Below are 21,129 nucleotides of genomic sequence, written 5' to 3'. Positions count from 1 at the left end.
GTGGGTGATATGGCGTTGAGTGTGGGAGGGGAGGGTGGTGGTGGCAGTGGGGTGGGGGGTGGGTCGGGAATTGGCGGCGTGGGTGAGTCTAGCTGTGAGGTGGTATGCGGCCTGGCAGATAGCGGGGTCAGGGGTGAGGGGGTGGGGGAAGTGGCGAGAGAGGGTGAGGGTGAGATGTAGCAGTTGTATGAGACAGGGGGAGGAACGGGGAAGGGGGCAGGAGATGGGGAGGGGCGGGGCAGGCGTGGGGTAGAGGTTCAGAAGGCGGTGGAGTGGAAGGGGAGCACGTGGCGAATCTAAGGATGCGGGGAGTGTTGTAATCCACGGTTACTTGATATGGGTTAGGGATGTGGGTGATGGTGTATAGGCCCATGAAACAGGGAGAGAGTTTATGTGGCATGGGGAGTTTAGCTATCATCACTGTATCGCCCGGCTTGTAAGGATTGGGGGCGGTGTCTGGCTGGAGGTCCAGGTAATTCTGTAGGTGGTGGAGTCGCCTCTTGAGGTGGTGGAAAGGGTCAGATGTGGATGGTGTGGCAGGCGGCTGTAGGTGTTGTCATAGGGGTAGGAGAAGGGGGCACTTCCCCGAACACACACTCGTGGGATGATATACCGTCCTCCTGTGGACAGGAGTTTATCCCCCTATGAACAATTTTTATATGTGCTGGCCAGTCTTCAATTTTAGTTTCCTCGATCCATGTACGGATTTGGTTCACGATGGATCGGTGGCTGCATTCACAAACGGCATTTCCCTGAGGCCAGTAGGGTGAGAAGTGGGAGACGTGATACCCAGATAAATTTGAGAGTTCCCGCCAGATATTGCCAGTGAATTCTGGAGAGTTGTTGGAATGTAGGGCTTGGGGAATTCCAAAGTAGGGGAAGACATGCTGGATCAGGGCATCGGCTACAGCTATGGCATGATGGTCTTTGCCTAGGCAGGCAATGATGAATTTCGAATAAATGTCCACAAAGGTGATGATATAGCGATATCCGGATCTGGATGGCAGGGGTCCTACAACGTCTACTGAGAGCAGCTGCCAGGGCTTATGGGTGGCGAGGCGTCCTGAAGGTTTGCCCGTGTGGGTGGTGTCCTTGCCTAGTGCACAAGCTCGGCAGGATTGGATGATTTTCTTGGCAAGGTTGGAGGGATTGGGAGTCCAATATGTGTCGTTAAATACCTAGAGGAGTTTCTTCATGCCCAGGTGAATGCCGTTGTCGGAGTGGAGGTGTTTCATCGTGTCGGGGTCGAGGGTGTTGTGCCCAGACAGGGTGAAGAGATGATCGCCCTGGCAGTAGAGTTTGTTGAATAAGTGGGAGGGGATCCAGGAGGGTCTGTTTTTGTCCTGCCACTGTTGTAGGAGTTCCGTGTCATGTTGAATGGCGTGGATAGGGAGCCAGGATAGGGCATCAGCATTGGTGTAGAGTTTGCCATGGCAGTAGGATATTTCATAGTTAAATTCCTCCAGGGTTTCTCGCCACCTAATTAGCTGTGTGTTGTGGGTGTCCGACTGCTGGAGCCATTGGAGTGATTGATGGTCCGTGATGATCGTCACATTTGTCCCTGATAGATAGGCCTGGAAGTGTTTGAGGGCCCAGATAATACCGAAGCATTCCTGCTTGGTTGCAGCATAGTTTCACTCGGCCTGGTTAAGGATGCAACTGGTGCATGTGATGATGTGTCCTCGCCCCTCCTGGATTCAGGTGAGGACGGCGCTGATTGCTACTAGGGAAACGTTGGTATATAATCGGAAGGGTAGGGAGTAGTCGGGGACGATGATCGGGGCTGTTAGGAGTTTGGTCTTCAGTTCTTGAAAAGCAGCTCATCGCTCCTCAGTCCAGATAAAGGGCTCTCCCTTCTGGGTCAGGTCGTGGAGGGGCTTAGCGATGTTGGCAAACCCTCTGACAAAGCGTCGGTAGTATGAAGTGAGCCCCAGGAAGCCTCAGACTTCATGGACTCTCATGGTAGGGGAATACTCACGATGACGTAGAGTTTGTCTGGGTCAGGGGATATTCCTTTTTGGGAGATGATGTGCCCCAGGAAAAAAACAGTTTTAGCAGCCAGGACGCACTGAGAAGGCTGGAGTTTGAGACCGGCCTGGCAGAATCAGTGAAATACTTTCCTGAGGCACTGGAGGTGATCGGCTCATGTTTTGCTAAAGACAACCACGTCCTTCAGGTATGCCAGACAAAATTCCCGGGTGAGGCCGCCGAGGACAGACTCCATTAGTCGGGAGAAGGTAGCAGGAGCGTTTCAGAGTCTGAATGGCAGGACAATGAACTCATAATGCTTCCCGTTACTGGTGGAGAAGGCAGTTTTTTCTCTGTCCTCGAGGTGTATGGGGACCTGCCAATACCCTGACTGGAGGTCGAGGGTGGAGAACCAAGAGGCGCCATATAGGGAGTTGGGGGAGTCGTCGATCCCAGGGAGAGGAGTGTTATCCTTGATAATCACATCGTTGAGGTGGCGGTAGTCCACCAGAAATGCATGGTGCTGTCTTTCTCCTTAACGAGAGTGACGGAGGAGGATCAGGGGCTTGTGAAGGGGGAAACAATGCTGGCATCGAGCATTTACTGGACCTGCTGGTCTTCCTCAGCTCATTGTTTCAGGTTCTTCCGCTGGGAGGGCTGGCAGATCGACGGTTCTGTAGTGTGTATTTCATGTGTCAGGTAGGTGATATGGCTGATGCTCAACGGGCCTGATGTGAAGAGGTCCTGAAAGTCCAGGAGATGGCACAGGGTGTCCGATTGGTGGGAGGATAGGTGATCGGGGATGGGGGGCAGGGGGGCAGGGGAGGAAAAGGGGATGGTGGTGCATGGCTCAGCCTCTTCCATTTCTCCCACTACAAATCCCTTAGGTAGCGTGCGGGAGGTCGTGGTGATGTTTGCAATCCAAACTGCCACAATGTGTGGGGGAGGGAAAGGTGGGGGGCAAGAGGCAGGCCGAGAGTGTTCCAGGCGGCAGGTCGGGGGAGAATAGGATAGATGTTCCTGTGGGCCTGTTCAGTGGAAGCCATGCTTCGTGTCGAGGGGGAATCATTATGGTGGTAGCGGGGAAGGTAGGGGGGCAGGGTTGGATGGGGGGGAGATGGGGAAGGGGATGAGTGGGGGGTGCTAAGGGGAGATGGTGGGGGAAGGGGGGGCGGCCATGCAAGTGCACACTGCCCTTGGGGGGTCGGGGAGGGGGGGAGGCATCGGGGGTCTCTGGAAGTGGAGCTGCCGCTTGTGGCAATCGATGGTGGCTTGTAACTTCTGCAGCAGGTCCAGTCCCAAGTATCCATCATAATTACGACAAGAAGAGTTGAAAACTAGGAACTTGTGTTGTGTTGATGCTTGCTGGTGGGTGTTGGTGCATAGGGCCAGGGTTTCCCCACAGATGAGTAGGGGACCATCCCCTGCATCTATAAGATAAGTTGATGTAGGGAAAAGTGGGCCAAAAGCTGACTTAAGACGGGAGTAGAAATGGCTGTATAGACATGATCTGGCCAGTCCTGTGTCGACCAGAAGCCCTATTCAGCCTCATCTTGTCATAGACTGGGGGGCAGTATCTGAGAAAGGTGGCCCCCACCACTGTGGGGAGGTGCAGGGGCAGTCCTAAAAATCCAGCTGCTGTTGGATTTCTTCTTCCTCCAGTTCCATTTCCCCGGGGTCAGTTTCTCTCATGGGTGCGGGTTCATTCTCAGGGCCCTCGTTTTCTAAAGCAGACATCTTGCGTTGGCCAGCTTTGACCTGTTCACGGATGTTGTGCAGTGGGCATTGGTGACTGCATGCAGAGAACTCCCAGGGGTTAATCGAGATGAGGTTTTGGTTTTCTTTGTGACTGGGGCGCTTGCTTGTGGGGTGGGCCCTGGGCGGACTGGGTGCAGGTGCTGGGCTGGTCTGGTGTAGTGGTGGTTGAGGTTTGTTGTGTGGTGTGGGTTTATTTGTGGGGAATTTACTAATCACATTAATTTGTTGAGGGGTGAAGTAGGTTAACAGTCGTCATATCAGCTGCATGTCTCGGTCGAGGTCCCCCGCTGGGTCGTGAATAGTGAAATGTTCTTTGACCATGCTGGGGAGGACTCTGAAGAGAGTGTTGAATATGTGTTGTTCCCGGGTTTCATCATCTGCTTCTGGGTAAGCAGCGGTGATGAGTCGCCTGGCCTGGATCGGAGTGTCATCCAGGTTGCCGTCGTATGCTAGGCTATCCAATTGGGATAGTGCTACTACCCTTCCCAACGGGGGTGTGATGGCTTGGATTATCAGTTTTGTAAAGTTTGCCCATGTGAGTCCAGGGACGACTTTTGGTGCAATGTTGGCAGTGGCTTTGCCCACTAGTGGCAATGTAACAGAAATTATCTGCCTGTCATCTTCAAATCCGATATCCAACAATGGCTTGATTATCGCTAGATATGTGTGGATGTTGTACTGTTCTGGGTCGAATTAGGGCCATGGAATGTGTGCTTTCATTGCCATTTTTATTGATTTCCCCGTTGGTCCTCTCTGTATATGTCCGGGTGAAGGACCACCGCTGTCCACCAGTGTTATGCTAGGTGTTTAAGGGGCGGCTTCCCGTCCCTAGAACGCCTAGAGTGCAGCTGGGTTCCCTTTCTAGACCGGAGCTTAGACAAACAAGAGAGGGCCACGGCATAAAAACACAGGGCAACAACCTTACACGTATATTGACAAATTCAGCTCCTGTAGAACAGGTAGACAATCTTGCAAAATCTCATAGGCAAAAATCAATACATAGGCTGGTATTACTGAGTAGAGTATCGCACAGGGTACTAGATGTACAGGAGTCTAAGTCTGGTTCAGGAGCAAAGACACTATTACACTGTCTGTGGTGAGGAGGCACTTCCGTGAGGTGTACACTGTTCTGGCACTAAGTTTTTAGACTGAGTACAGGGGGGCGGGTGTTACTGACCCTGCACAAGGAAGGGGAGTAGATCTTGACACTATGTTACAGTCGCCGTTACAGGGGGTGAGGTGTCACTGTCTGTATATTTGCTGCTTGATATCATTGAGGTGCCTGTTCTTTTACACTTACTATTTTATGTTCTTACTTGACCTCACTGTACACTTACAGCTTGATTTCCTGAGGCGCCGGTTCTTTTACATTCACTAGTTTATGTTCATTCTTGACCTCGATGTTCTCTGTTATTATGTTACACTCACCCTCGTGCCTTGAGTGCAGGCCTCATTGTTCACTGATATTTCACTGTCTTTAGGTCCACTGTGTTTCACAGGGGGGAAAGGGAGGTCCAGGGCTCACAACTCTCGGCCTGGGGTAGGCTCCTTTGGGAGTCCCTTTGTCCCGCAGCTATGGGACCACTCTCAGGGGCGTCATCTCTTGGCTGGGGCTCAGGCTGTGTGTGGCGAAGGGCCCCTTACTGTCAGGGCTGGGGACTGGGGTCTGATCCTCGGGACTGGGGCCAAAGAGGCATTGGAGGCGCTCGCTCAGGCGCTGGATGGAGGATGGGTGTTACCTTCATTGGGGAGGGGAGAGGGCCCGCCCGGGGGTCCAGGGGATGTCCTTGGGGGTGCGTCGGCTGCGGTCGGCTGCTGGAGGTGCCGCCATCAGCGGCGTTCCCTGCCAGAGGCCATCCGTCAGGTGGGCGCCCTCTTCCTCTGGATGGAGGGAGAATAACCCCAGGGACAGCACGGGGCCTCTCCACCAGTCCTCGGGGCAGTGGTCCTCCTCCTGGAGGTTGCCTCAGTCTGGGTGGACAGGAGGGTGGTCTGTGCTCCTGCCGAAGGGCAGGACTGAGCATAGCTCACCTTTTTGTTGTGGAGTCACAGGGGGTGAGGAACTTTGGCGTCTTTCTCTAGCGCGGCTAAAGGCCGTCACTGGGTTCCCTTGGGCAACAGGTGGAGGGCAGCTACAGGCCATCGCGGGACCCAACTCCCTGACAGGAACACAGGCAAAGTTTTTTTTTTTTTTTTTTTTTTTTTTTGTCTCCAACTCCGGGCAAAGGCCTCAGCTGAAGACCTATATCTTGGGGGCAGTAGCCTATCCCAAGGCCCAGTAGTCCTCCTACACCTCCACATGTCACCACTTCGGCGCTAACATCCACCATCCATATTGAATACGTGCTAGGGCTGTCTCATACAGGACTGGTGTATTGGTATTAGCGGGGGTATTTTTATGACATGTCGGCGGGTCATCTGGTAGATCAGGAAAGTCTGCTGTTATGAAATTCAAATCCTTAAACTGTTCCCTGCCCCAGCCGGGATTCGAACCTGGGTCCATCAGGACTGCAAGCCACCTCTCTACTGATTCAGCCACCATCTCCCCACAGGCCATCATTGAAGTCCCAGAAGGAGGGTGACGTGCAGGAGAGGAGTGGATACAGGCTGCCGCCGGTGTCGTGCCCTCCAAGGCAACTACAGAAGGATAGGAGACATACCGGTCTCTCCCCAGGGCGGGTACAGGCTGTTGCTGGCCTCTGTAGGAGGTGTTAGCAGCACAGGGTGGAGCGGCTACAGGCTGTCTCCTAATTGGCAGCCTGGCTACAGGCCGTGGCCTTTTTTTGGGTGCAGTTACAGGCCATCGCTGGTGCCTGGCTACAGGACGTGGCCTTTTTTTGGGTGCAGTTACAGGCCATCGCTGGTGCCTGGCTACAGGCCGTGGCCCTTAATTCAGAGCGGCTACAGGCCATCTCCTTTTTCTCTGAGCAGCCACAGGCCGTCTCAGGTAATGCGCAACTACCGGCCGTCACTGGGATGCTGCTTGGAACTGTTAGGCCAATTCCACTCCGATCTTGTCGGTGGTCAGCTTGCCCAGAAGGTAGTGCACTTTGACTAAGGTGTTGGCAGCACGCGAGTTCCGGGGAATAGGGGCGCGCGATTTGGGTGAACTTATGTCCATATTGCCCGGGCGCGTTCCACGTGCCGTCTAGCCCTCCGTGTCCTCCTCCTGGGGGTGTGGTGGCTACGTGAGTTGCCACAGCCGGCATTTTAGTTTATAATCAGCTTGGCTTACCATATGTGTCCGGTGATATATACAAAAAAATTTAAATATTGAAGAATCTCTCTAAGGCATAGCTATGTCTGTCTTTCCGTCAGTTTTTCTGTCGCCTGTCCATCTCGCTGAAGATGACTTCTGTCCAACAACACTATTCTCTGCCACACACAATTACAGGAGAGCTTGAATGTTATGGGCAAAGCTGGGAATAGCGCCGCTATTAGTAGCGGCGCTACATAACGCCGCTACTATTTTAATAGCGATGTTGGTAACGTCATTCCTTTTTTTTGCCAGTAGCGGAACTGAGAGCGCCGCTACTTTTTGGTCGTACTCACGCGTTACCGCGCTCCTCGCCACTCACGCGACGAATAGAGTCGGTGCGTACACACAGTTATGCCGACGGTTTGGTTGTATTTATCAGTGACAAAAAATAATGCATTCGTCAGTTCTGTCAATTAATGATGTTTGTTCTACATTACGTCAGTAATTTATTAACTATATATATATTATTAATTTTATTAGTAATGTGCAATAATTAGACAGGAATTTTCTAGTAAATTATCGATCATTTCAATTAAGTAGGCCTAAAGATAAATAAGGATGTCAGCTAAATGTAGGCAATGCTAACACACACACACACACACACACACACACACACACACACACACACACACACACACACATCTAACTATCCCCGTCTCTAACTCCCGCTCTCTCCCTCACTCTCTCTTGCAGACTAATTCTTACTACCTTATTATTTCGTAACAGTATGTTACTTTTATTTTAAAGTAATGGAAAAAAAAAAACATTGCTTTTGTATAAATAGCCTTTGAAAGAAAACCCCTGTTCATTTTCTTTTGTTTTCTTACATATCTTAAACAAGTATCATTAAAAGTATAATAAATCTGTATAATATGTATCAATGGTAGGCCACATTTTTTCCCTTTTATTTACGTATGTTACTTTCAGTAGGTAGCCTATACTAGGTAACAGTGTAAACGAAACATTTGTTACATTATACAGTAAATAGCTTTTTCCTGTACCTTCGGCTCTAAGCTTCAATGACACCGACATGTATATGATTTTTTTTTTTTTTATTGTCAGTATAAGTATATACTGACATTACTGGTACACAACATAACCACTCAGACTGATTAATATTATCAAAACAGTATATAGTGTATTGCTATATCACAGATTTTTGTTAACCTTTCCTTCGTGTTTTTCTTATCCAAAGTAGCGGGAGCGCCGCTACATTTCGTATCAAGTAGCGAAACCAGTAACGCCACTACTTTATCGAGCTAGTAACGGTGATGGAAGCGCCACTACTTTTATTAGTAGCGTTCCCAGCACAGGTTATGGAAAATACTTCAGTAATTTATATCTAAAACCAATATAACGTTCATCCTTTTTTGCATCACGTTTTTTGTTCCATTACTGTGCAATCAGAATTTCGTCAAATGTTTTTAGGTAATTTGGAACCCACATGTCATGAGCAACGTGAGCTGCTTAGAACAGCGAAGTAAAGGAGTGAACAACGTCTCGATCAAAGGTCGTGGTGGTGCTTGGGGGAGGAGGAGAGGGAGGAAGAGGGGAGGGGAGGGGGTTTGGAGCTTTGTCCAAACACACCATTCTTGCTTTCCTGTTCCCAGCATCGACGAGGCCTGGATACTTTCTTTGGATCGCGACTGTACGTTACGATTAATTTCTTGATGAGTATCTCCTCTTGATCTTTACAAGGGTATTGCTACTTGATAGGTAGTGAACTGGTCATACATCATCATGCCAAGAAATAAGAAGAGATGCCACCAGGAAGATTACATTCAATATGGATTTTCCTACACTGACAAGGACGACACAGAATTTCCTCAGTGCGTCATATGCTATAGAGTACAAGCAAAAGATTCCATGAAAACGTTTCAGCTAAAGCAGTATCTTGAAAAGCTTCACCCAGGGTTAGCTGAAAAGTATCGACTATTTCTTAAGCAGAAATCTGATAGTTTGAAGGGACTGAGACTGGATAACAGTGGATTCATCCAGTAGACCTCAAAGGCTACCACGCATGCATCATATGCAGTTGCTCTGCATATAGCCAAGAATAAGAAGGCCCATATAATGGGAGAAACCCTGATAAAACCATGTATACTTGATAGTGCAAAACTTGTCCCCAGTGTTAACAAATGAAGCAAATCCCGTTGTCTAATAACACTGTTAAGTCACGGGCAGATGATATGGCTGACAACATTAAAGATCAAGTGTTTGACAAGATAAAGTTATCAAAGCAATTTGCCATTCAATTTGATGAGACCACTGTTATAACAAATCATTCCCAGCTTCTCACTTTTGCCTGATATAATGATGATCAAGACATCAAAGAGGACTTTCTTTTTGTCGTCCATTGGCCACGACAACAAAAGGAGAAGATGTGATGGAACTTATTTCAACTTTCGTTGATAAAGGACTTCAACGGTAGGATTTAATCGGGGTGTGTACAGATGGAACCCCAGCAATGTTGGGGTCTCTATCTAGATTCCTAGCACTTAAACTTAAGAATTTTGCAGTGATTGGGATCCACTGCATGATTCACAGAGAAGCTCCTGATTCCAATATATTACCAGCAGCCCCAAGTGCCCACTTAAAGACCATCATCAACACATTCAACTTCATCAAAGCCCTGAATACACAACTTTACCAAGACCTGTGTGAAAGCGTGGATGCTGAACACCAAGCCCTGTGGTTCCACGCACAAGTCTGATGACTGTCAAAAGGCAACATGCTCGTCCAGTATTATGATCTTAGCGAAGATGTGAAGACTTTCTTGGGCAATCATAATAGAGTTGAGTTACTCACCAAGATCAACATGCCACAATTTCAGGCTCATTTGGCATACTTAGCAGATATGTTCAAAGCTCCTAATGAACTCAACCGGAAACTGCAGGGTGGTCAGAGTAACATCATCCAGGAAGCAAACATTATAAATGCATTCATTTCATAACCGCAGCTCTGGAGGAGAAGGATGAAAGACGGAAATGCAGCCCAGTTTCACCGTCTTTCTGAAGTCGTAAGAGATGTCATCAACCACGTGCTCAAGGCAGGGATTACACAGCACCTTAACTGTCCCATTGACGAGTTCCAGTGATACATCCCATGTGTAAATATCAATCTACTTACCATGGCTATGACAAGGGACACATTCAGACGCCATGTAGATGACGTCCCTACAGAGCTACAGGAAGAGTTTTTGGAACTCCAACAGAACTCCTCGGCAAAAGATAAAGTCAACTTCCTAAGTCTAAGTGAGTTCTGGGTGATAATGAATCCCATTTATCCTGGACTTGGTAACAACGCTCTTTGTGTACTGCTCCCATTTACTGCTACATGTCTGTGCAAGTCAAGCTTGTCTTCCCTTCTGACAATAAAGTCTAAGACTGGAAACAAGCACCAGATTGAGTGTGATCTAAGATGTGCTTTGTCAGCAACAGTCCCACTAATAGCAGAGTCAGCAGCAAGAAAACAGATGCATAAATCACACTGAGGTGTGCCAGCCACTGTAGAGATGGTGCTGACGCAGACTTCATAACAGTGTTGCAGTGGGAGTATTTGTGTTTTGAAATTGAGCTGTTGAGTGAATGAATTATGAGTAATTAATTATTTGGAACTGAATAATAGAGATCTATTGTTACTGAAATATTTTTAAAGAATTTTGAGTAATGAATTATTTTTGGTAGTAATACACATAATACATTTATGGCTGCTTTCTTTGAGTAGGCTACACTTAATCACTAATAAAATCACTGCTGCGAATTTTGTTTTAGTTTAATTATAATTATTAAGTGTAAAGAAAATGATTGAACCTAAAGGGGGGGGGGGGTCATCAGAGATTCTGGCAAATGTGGATAATGACCAGGAAAAGTTAGGGAAGCTCTGTTTTAGCCAAACAGTTATGCAACTCACACCATATTCTGAAAAGTTTGTTGGACTCTGCATACTGAAACACCAGGTTTCAGAATTTATTGTTCGTTATCGCGCATTACTGTAGATGTGTTACCAATCATGGGTGATTACCAAGGCACCATTTTATATATATATATATATATATATATATATATATATATATATATATATATATGTGTGTGTGTGTGTGTGTGTGTGTGTGTGTGTGTATAAAAACTGAAGGACTGAAAGGTTGCCGGTGTAATATTTAGAACAAAACAAATGCACAACTTACACTAACACCTTGTACACACACTGCGTTCGTTCTTGCAGCGGCAGATCTTTTTACCTTCCTTCCACACGGCGTTGCCACGGCAGGTGGGACGATTCCCTGGTATTGGGCCCACTGGAAGATGCACAACACACTACAGGTTACAGATAGATAGATAGATAGAGAGATAGAGAAACTGATAAATAAATAGATAGACAGATAGATAGATAAATAGATAGATAGATAAAGAAATAGGCGGATGAATATATAAGGACCGATAAACTAATAAAGACAGACCGTCCAGAAAATACACAACACCCTCCAGGTTACAAATAGATAGATAGATAGATAGATAAACAGACTGATAGATAGATAAACAGACTGGTAGACAGACAGAGAGATAAATAAATAACATAGATGGACAGATAAATAGACAGATAAACAGATAAATTGACTGATAGATAGATAGAGATAGACAGTCTAGGAAATAAACAACACATTCCAGGTTACAGATAGACAGACAGAGAGATAATCTGACAGACAGAAAGATAGACCGTCTGGAAGATACATAACACATTGCATGTTACAGATAGATAGATTATTTTATACAGGAAAGAAGGAACCAAAGGCCAGAAGCCTGAAGATTGTTCCCTCCAAGATAAAACAAAAACAAGATAACAGAGCCAAATACAAGATCCGTTCACTTCGAGATGGCTGGACACACCGTGTTTAGAAGACAGGAGATCATGAGCAGTAGGAAATACAGACAGAGGAGCGCGGTTCCTGAGTTGACCTGTTGCATGTGTTAAGGACTGGGAGTAACGGTTAACTCTTGCATTAGAGAGTTGGACAGAGGAGGGATGAGAGTTTTCTGCTAGACGTGTGCGATGTGCCCGCTGTAGTGGTGGAGGGATGCAAGCAGACAGTTCAGAGAAGCAATGACCATTGAAGCAGCGATAGAAAAGAGATAAAGATGCAACACTGCAGCGAAGAGACAGAGGTTGAAGAAAGCCAGGAAAGGGAGGAGAGTTAAAGAGACGAAAGCCTTTGACTCCACCTTGTTGAGAAGACCTGTGTGGGGAGCCTCCCCACACATGAGAGTTGTATTCAACACAGGAGCGAATAAAACCCATGTATAAAGTCAACAACTGTGCAGGGGTTAAGAAGGTATGGAGTTGGCTTAGGACACCTAATTTCTTGGAAACAGATTTTACAAGATAGGTAATATGTTATTTCCAAGATAAATCCCGAGAGAATGAAACCCCAAGTATGTTTAAAGATGATGCAAGATTCGGTTCAATATTGTTAAAAATTAGAAGATACACGTATGGAAGATTTTGTTGGATTTGACAGATGTAAGAACTGGGATTTTGATACATTAAAAACAAGATTACTTTTACCCCAGTCACAGATACGAGGCAAGTCAACCATCAGGTATGCCATAGCTTCATCCCTTGTCTGTTGAAGTAACTGCTGAGATGGACACTGTAGGAAGTAAATGGAAAGGTGAAGGGTGGAGTCATCAGCGTATGAATGGATAAGGTTCGATGCACAGCATAGAAGGTCATTGATGAATAGAAGGAAGAGAGCTGGTGACAGGACAGAGACCTGAGGAACACCACTACTGATAGCTCTAGGAAACGAGCGGTGGCTTTCTAAAACAGCAGGGATGGAACGATTACAAAGGGAGATAGAAATGAAAGGCACAGATAGAAGGAAAGAAGTCGTAAGAGGGCAGTTTGGATATTAGAGAATAATACCAGTCTCAATCGAAAGCCTTCGAGATGCCAAGTGCAATGATAAAACTTTCGCCAAAGCCCTCAAAGTAGGATTACCAGGAGTGTGAAAGGTAGGTGAGAAGATCGCCAGTGGAGCCTCCCTGGCGGAACCCATACTGACGATCAAAAAGAAGATTGTGACAGGATTTTTTTTTTTTTTTTTTAAGAATATGCTCGAAAACTTTTGAAACACAGGATGTTAAAGCAATTGGGTGATAGTTAGAGGGCTGGGAATGGTCACCTTTTTTTGAGACAGGCTAAGTGAGAGCAAACTTACAGCAAGAAGGAAAAGTGCAAAATAACGGTCGAAGACAAAAGAGTTTACATAGGTAGGGTGTCAACACGATAGCACAGTTCTTGAGGACGACAAGGGTTACCCCAACAGGCCCATATGCCTTGTTAGTATTGAGGCCAGTGATCGCAAAAAATACATCAACTGAATGGCTTTTATCATCAGCCATGAGGAAGTCAGATGGGGGAAGTTAAGGAAGAACAGCACTGGAATTGTCTGAAGTGGAATTGGAGGAGAAAAGCTGAGCGAAGAATTGTGCTTAATCAGTAGAAGAAATAGCTACAGAGACATCAAAAAGGAAAACAGGAGGGAAGGATGATGAGATAAAGTTTTTAAAAAAGTGTTTGGCAGCATGCCAGGAGGACTGGGGGGAATTCGAGTTGGAGAGTTCAGAGCATTTAGTATGAAAGAAATTGTTTTTAGCAGAACGAAGAACAGGCTTATCACGATTCCGGCCAGAAATATAAAAGATATGAGATTCGGGAGGGGATTGGCTCTGATACCTTTTGAAAACCTTCTCCTTGTTGTGGATATCAATAGAACAAGTGTGATTAAACCAAGTTTTTTTTTTTTTTCATTAGTAAAAGGATATGAAAGAGGAATGTATGCTTCCATGCCTGAGAGAACAATCTCCGTAATGCGAAAGACACACTCAACTGGCGCTCGGCCATGGAAGCAATAGTCATTCCAGGGAACTACTATTGCCTGAGGGCCTCCCAGTCAGCAGCACCAAAGTGCCACAACCGAAGCATCTTGGAAGGATCCACAGGCCCTACTGGAGAGATAGGACAGGTTAAGATGATCAGGTTGTGATCAGAGGAGCCCAATGGAGAGGAACGTTGAACAGTGTAAGCAGTAAGATTAGTTGTAAGGAGGAGGTAAAGTATGTTGGAACTCTCTCCAAGGTAGTCAGGGATACAGGTAGGATGCTGCACATGCTAATCTAGGTCATTTGGGATAGAAAAGGCGTAAGTATGTTTACCAGGTGGATCAGTGAAAGGAGAGGAGAGCCAAAGGTTGTGGTGAACATTGTAATCTAGAATGGAGATTTTAGAGAATGGAGAAATGGAAAGGATGTGTTCCATCTGAGAAGTAAGATAGTCAAAGAAATTTTCACAGTCAGTAAAGTTAGGGGATAAGTAAACAGCACAGGTATATTTAGTCAGAGAATGACAGGGTACCACAAACCAGAGAGTAGAAAATTGAGAAGATTCAAGTTCAGGAACACGAGAGCAAGTTAAGTCGTTCCATACATATACACAACAGCAGCCACCTTTGTCTTTGAAATGAGTAAAGAGAAAGAAGGAGGATGCAGAGATGGGTCTGCCGTCAGTTGCCTCAGATAGCTGAGTGTAAGTTAGAAAGAGAAAATGAGGTTTAGAGAAGGAGAGGTGGTTCTCAACAGACAGAAAGTCAGAGGAAAGGCCACGAATGTTTCAGAAATGAAGAAGTGAGTCAGACAGTGGTTCCAGGCATCTTGTTGGGTCGTCATCGCGAAAAAGTTATAGATAGATAGACATAGAGATAAAATAGACTGATAGACAGATAGATAGATAGTTTATAGATAGAAGGAACGGCAGGACAGTCAGTGGCCCGTATTCTTGTCGGATAAGGAGGCTCTTTAACACCTCTTCCTTAGGGATTTATTTTCCAAACTGCTCATTAATATCCCCTGATTTGATCATTTTGTCTTTGTATATCAACACAGATTGCATGAATAACTCACATGAATATAGTAATGGAGAAGAATCAGAAATAAATCGGTAAGTCTGCTGGTGTGGGTGTGGGTGTGGTAGTGAGAGTTGGAAATGAATAAATAATGCAGGATGGCTTAGTCTGCTGTGTGGGTGTGGGTGTGGTAGAAAATTAAAAAGAAACAGTATTCATTGCTATAGTTCTTTAACTCTAACTTGGCACAAATTTTTGTAATAGAAGAGGACAGCAAGGTGCAATAAGCAAAACAAGTCGCTTAGGGGCAGGTGGTAGGGATATTGTCCTAGAGGGTGTGGTGATGTTTTGTGGGGATGATTTTATGTGCATATACTCCTTTCACCTTAACTTGACACAAATATTCATCTTTTTGCAGCTAATTTCACGTAGCGCACTGGCAGAAAAAGACAATGCTATGGCTCTACATCCTTTCTATAACACTTCTTCGTGACTAGCATAATATTCTAATGTTAATATAATACATCTTTCCATGGCACTTGTTCGTGACTAGCATCATATTCAGTTGTTAACATAATACATCCTTTCCATAGCACTTCGTGCTAGCATCATATTCTAGTTTTAATATAATTCTGTAAATTCTTTCCATTGCACTTCTTCGTGACTAGCATGATATTCTAGCATTAATATGACAACTTAATATTTATGGTAAGGTAGTAATTTTGGGCCAACTTAAAGACAAAGCTCCCTTACATCTCTTCAAGCCGTTTCACACCGGATGTGATGCTAACTGCCCTGCAGTCGTACGCTGGCGATGCTTAAGATGCGACTTTTACACAGTAGCGATGTCAGCGAGTTATGTTGCGGATGTTGCGATGATTTGTATCACCGGAGCCATGGACGACAGTACCGAGTGGTCTTATGTGGGGGAGGAGGAGGAGGAAGAGGAGGAGTAGGAGTTATTATTGCTCACTCTAGCCATTAACAAGAAAATGAAAAAGAAATGGGTACGAGACAAATGTGTGAAGATTAAAGCTGGGCGAATACCATCGCCTTTTCAAGAACTTTCAGGTGATGAGGAAGAATTCAGGCATTATTTTAGACTGTTTCCCACTAAGTTGAATGAAGTCTTATCAGTGACTGAACGAGACATCCAGAAACAAAATACAAACTACAGGCAGCCCCTAAGTGTGAAGGACAGGCAGTCCCTAAGTGTGAAGGACAGGCAGTCCCTAAATGTGAAGGACAGGCAGTCCCTAAATGTGAAGGACAGGCAGTCCCTAAATGTGAAGGACAGGCAGTCCCTAAGTGTGAAGGACAGGCAGCCCCTAAGTGTGAAGGACAGGTAGTTCCTAAGTGCGAAGGACAGGCAGTCCCTAAATGTGAAGGACAGGCAGTCCCTAAGTGTGAAGGACAGGCAGTTCCTAAGTGTGAAGGACACACTGGCAGACTATAGCAACTGACTCCTCAAGCACTCTTGTGGCAGTCCCTAAGTGTTAAGGACAGACAGTCCCTAAGTTTGAAGGACAGGCAGTCCCTAAGTGTGAAAGACACACTGGCAGACTATAGCAATTGACTCCTCAAGCACTGTTGTGGTAGTCTTAAGTGTGAAGGACAGGCAGTCCCTAAATGTAAAGGACAGGCAGTCCCTAAGTGTGAAGGACAGGTAGTCCCTAAGTGCGAAGGACACACTGGCAGACCGTGGACACTCACTCCTCAAAAACTCTCTTGTGTGCATGCGTGACGGAAGCTATGTCGAGAAACATCGCGGCGGCGGCGGTGATTCGGAAAGCTATGCAAGCGACGTCACACGCGACCGTGACATAGCATCGTATCCAGTCTGAACAGCCTCACCCAAAACAACACTAGCAGTAGAAAGCCACATCGCTTCCCATCCACAGCATAGATAGCATTGCATCTCATATGAAACGGCCTTTCCTTAGCGATTTATTTTTGAGTATGGGTGGTTAAAAATCCTTTTGTACGTTATTATGGAGGAATATGATGAAAGTGGAAGGATTCATGTAGCACCCAATAGGACAGTAATGTGTAATTAACAAAATAAATCACTTAGGAAAAGGTGTTAGGGGAATATGGACTAAAGAGTATAGCTCGGATGAAATGCCCTCCCCCCCTGAGACACCCAGGGAGAGGTTTAGCAACACCCTCCCCCAGAAGGTCCCACAGCCCCACACGCATCCCAGGAGGAGACCACGGGGAGACGTGTAGGGAGAGTGGCGGGTCCGATTAAGAGGGGCCTAGGTGTCCCATGGTCCTGCTCCCCTCTTCCCCTCAACACATCCACCACCAGGAGAACAGTCCCAGATAACTACGTCTCAGCTGGGCTAGCCCTTCCTGGCATAAGGGTGGGCCTTGTCTCCAGACAGTCCCGAGGAACACCATGGTGACGGCCACTGTGCACACCGGGGAAGTGACAGCCACTCGATGCCCTTCAGCTATTGCCCCCTGCAGGCCCGCAGTGAAGGCCACTGTATGCACTGGACAGGACATGATGGCCACTGTACGCACGTCGGCTGGTAAGTTAGGCAGAGGTAGAACCACGGTGATGGCCACTATACGCACCAGGGAAAGGACGGCCACTGTACACCCCTCAGCTGTTTCTAGGGTTTGTGGAACCGCTGTGGCAGCCACTGTACACACCGGGGAAGGGACGGCCATGGTATGCCCTCCATCCACAGCCCCTAAGACTACCCCATTGGAGGTAGTCCCTGGCTTGGACCACCACCCATCCGGAGGCCAAGAGGGATGTCACTCTCTCTCTCTCCTCTCACAGGTACAGCCCCCCCAGAGGAGTTGCAGCTCGAGGAGTTGTGGTGAGGGACTCTCCCAGACCTGGGGATCTATGCCTTACAGGTCGCCCCTGGGCGATGCCTGCTGCTGATGGACGCCACTAGGAAGGGACACTGCAGGCATCTCCTGACGGCAGTCAGGAGCTGCCTGCAGTGTCTTCAATGGAGACCGCAACCCCCAGCCACCCAGGGACACTCCCAGGTACCTGGAACGGGACCTCCCGAGCCCCACCTGTAAACGACCCACCGACAGGAACAGGCGAAGACAGGTGTACCTGGTGGCCCTGTTTGGCCCCAGCCCTGAGGGCCACACCACAGGTCGAGGCCCCACCAGGAAAGGGCCTCCCTGTATGCCAACCCAGAGCCCCACCTGGACAACCTCACCCCTGGCAATAGTTCCGTGCCCCTGAGGGAGGGCATGCCTGACGACCTGCCTCTCATGCCCGGGCACCATCTGTAATCCCTCCAGGCCCACCAGCCCAAGAAGGACCTGGCAGTGTATTTCCCTGTATTGTGTGTTATGTTGTATGGTGAAACCTGACAGTGCCCATAGTTACCTGGCTTTATACTATTGTGTATATCAAGACCTGACAGTGTCTATATCTACCTGGCCATATATTATTGTGTACATCATGGCCTGACAGTGTCTATATCCACCTGATCATATATTACTGTGTATATCGGGGCCTGACAGTTTCCATATCTACCTGGCCATGTATTATTGTGCACATCAAGGCCTAACAGCGTCTATATCTTCCTGGCCATATATTATTATGTCTGTCGAGGCCTGACAGTGTCTATACCCATCTGGCCATATATAATTGTGTATATTGGAGCCTGACTGTGTCCATACTTACCTGTACTGTATATATTTGCTGTATATTGTGAAGGATAAGAATTAAGGCAATATACGTGTAAGGCTAGTCTGCCGAGTTTTTGTGCTCTATTAGTGTATTCTAGTTCTGGTCTTGAAAGAGAACCCTGCTCAGTAGCTAGTGTTCTTAGGACGAGAGGTTGACCTAAAAATACCTAGCATAACACTGGTGGCCAGTGTTGGTTCTTGACCCGATTAGAATACAGACAGGAACAAAACAGGGAAATCTAGCACAATGGCCACCAAACCCCACGTCCAACTGCCAAAATTCGATCCTCAGCAATATGACATCAATGTATACCTGTCCATGGTTAAGCCACTACTGGACATAGGCTTCGAAAATGACAGGGAGAAAGTAGCTGTCACCCTGCCACTCCTGGGCAAGGCATTATCAAGTATCGCCTCCAAAATCGTCCCAGGGTTAACATGGAAGCAGTTTTCACAAATTGTGACGCAGGCAGTCACACCATCTTTGGGAAGAGTCGCATCGCAGTTCTGTCACAGCTCAACTCCCTCACCTATGACGGAGACCTGAATGACACACTCATCTAGCCCAGGCAGCTCACCACTGCTGCCTACCCCAGCCACCCTGGGGCAACACATATTTGACATACTGTTCATGATCCTCCCCAGTGCCATAAGGGAGCACTTTATCATATACGACCCTTCAGGAGACCTCGACAGGGAGGTACAGCTCATGTGGTGCCTCCTATCCACCTGCTCCACTCCCCAATACATCGACATAGTAAGCAAGTTCCCCACCCAGAGGACACTGCAACATGACAAACAATGCATGCCCACCACCCAACCAAGCCCTTCACGAACACCTTCCATACCTAGGGAGCACCCTACCAAGAGATGCCCCAATCCTAAAAAACAAACAAACCTAATATCCATTAACCCATGGGAGTCCACTGCCTGCAGCTGCACCTGTTCCCTCCATGAAATCCGTGAACAATTATAGGCTGCCCTGTGCAGGGCAACCACTCAGGGACCCTGCAAGATCTCATCACTAGAAGATGAAGGCGCCGAGGACGAAACTGTGCCCACCGAGTACACCGACCCCGGGGATATGGAGCCAGAAGAAGAAGACACCCCACAACAGCTGGTATTTTAGGACCGTCCCCGCCCTCCCCACATTGGTAGGGGCCATCTTGCAGAAATACAGCCCCCCAGTCCATGACAAGATGAGACTGATTGGGGTAAAAGCAAGGCTGCTGGTCAACACGGGAGCGGGCAGATCTTGCCTCTACATGCACTTCTACTCCTGTCACACATCCGCCTTCGGCCCGCTTTTCCCCACCTCAGCTCACCTTGTAGCTGCGGGGGATGGCCCCCCGCAAATAAGAGGAGACTAGGGACCTATGAGCCAACACTCATCAGCAAGCTTCCACCAGACATAAGTTCATCATCTTTGATTCAAAGATGTGTGACGGGAGTAGAAGTGCATGCAGAGGCAAGATCTGGCCGCTCCCATGTTGACCAGCAGCCTTGCTTTTACCCCATTCAGTCTCATCTTGTCATGGACTGGGGGGCTGTATTTCTGCAAGATGGCCCCTGCCACTGTGGGGAGGTGCGGGGACGGTCCTAAAAATCCAGCTGTTTGGGGCATCTTCTTCTTCTGGCTCCATATCCCCGGGGTCGACGTAGTCGGTGGGCACAGTTTTGTCCTCGGCGCCTTCGTCGTTTAGTGATAAGACCTTGCGGTGTCCCTGAGTGGTTGTCCTGCACAGGGCAGCCTATAATTGTTCACGGATTTCATGGAGACAGCAGGTGTGGCTGCAGGCAGTGGACTCCAATGGGTTAATGGAATTTAGGTTTGGGTTTTCTATGGGACTGGGGCGTCTCTTGGTAGGGTGCTCCCTAGGTATGGAAGGTGTTGGTGAAGGGCTTGGTTGGGTGGAGGGCGTGCGTTGTTTGTCATGTTGCGGTGTCCTCTGGGTGGGGAACTTGCTTACTGTGCCGATGTGTTGGGGGGTGGAGCCCTGTTCTCCCCCAACCTACCACTAGGAGCTTTCTCCTCCTGCCTACTATCACCCACCTTACTTCCCCCCCACCTCGAAACAGTACGCATCGCAAATCTCTCCACCATACTCCTCACCCTCCCTAGAGGATTAGTGGTGGGAGAAATGGAGGAAACCGAGCCTTGTGCAAACCCCCTCCTTTCCCCACCACCTTACCCCTCCTACCTGAACACCTCTCGCCCCACCAAGCTAGCAGCCTCCGACAACTCCTTCTGGACTTCCAAGACCTATTTTCATCAGGGCCTGCAGACATCGGCCACACCACGTACCTGAACCATGAAATCTGCACCAAAGGATCACCTATTCGACAACCCTCAAGGTGAAAGAACCCCAAACAATGTGCGAAAGAAGACCGGCAGGTCCAGGACATGCTCAATGTCAGCATCATCTCCACATCCACCAGCCTGCGGTCCTTGCCAGTCGTCCTCATAAAAAAATAAATAAATAAATAAAAGACAGCTCCATGCATTTCTGTGTGGATTGTAGGAAACTTAAAGACATGACTACCAAGGATGCCACTCCCCTACCCAGGATAG

At 47.6% G+C, this 21,129-nt stretch overlaps 2 protein-coding genes across 2 annotated transcripts in view; one reads left to right on the top strand and one right to left on the bottom strand.

The window, feature by feature from the left end:
* Positions 1 to 21,129, bottom strand: part of LOC145395438 (uncharacterized) — a 79,272-nt gene that overhangs the window by 31,419 nt on the left and 26,724 nt on the right. Inside the window, exon 3 of the mRNA XM_080269042.1 lies at positions 11,172 to 11,282. Coding sequence (XP_080125168.1) covers positions 11,173 to 11,282 — 110 coding nt within the window. The 3' untranslated portion in view covers position 11,172. The remainder of the gene's footprint in view (positions 1 to 11,171; positions 11,283 to 21,129) is intronic.
* Positions 10,116 to 10,478, top strand: LOC145395532 (protein FAM200A-like). Its single transcript, XM_080269139.1, has one exon. The coding sequence runs from the start codon at positions 10,116 to 10,118 to the stop codon at positions 10,476 to 10,478; it is 363 nt and encodes a 120-aa protein (XP_080125265.1).

Source organism: Coenobita brevimanus, chromosome 31, assembly GCF_032717465.1.
Source record: "Coenobita brevimanus isolate Jiangsu-jjx chromosome 31, ASM3271746v2, whole genome shotgun sequence".
Taxonomy (NCBI): domain Eukaryota; kingdom Metazoa; phylum Arthropoda; class Malacostraca; order Decapoda; family Coenobitidae; genus Coenobita; species Coenobita brevimanus.
This window is presented reverse-complemented; position numbering and strand designations above follow the sequence as displayed.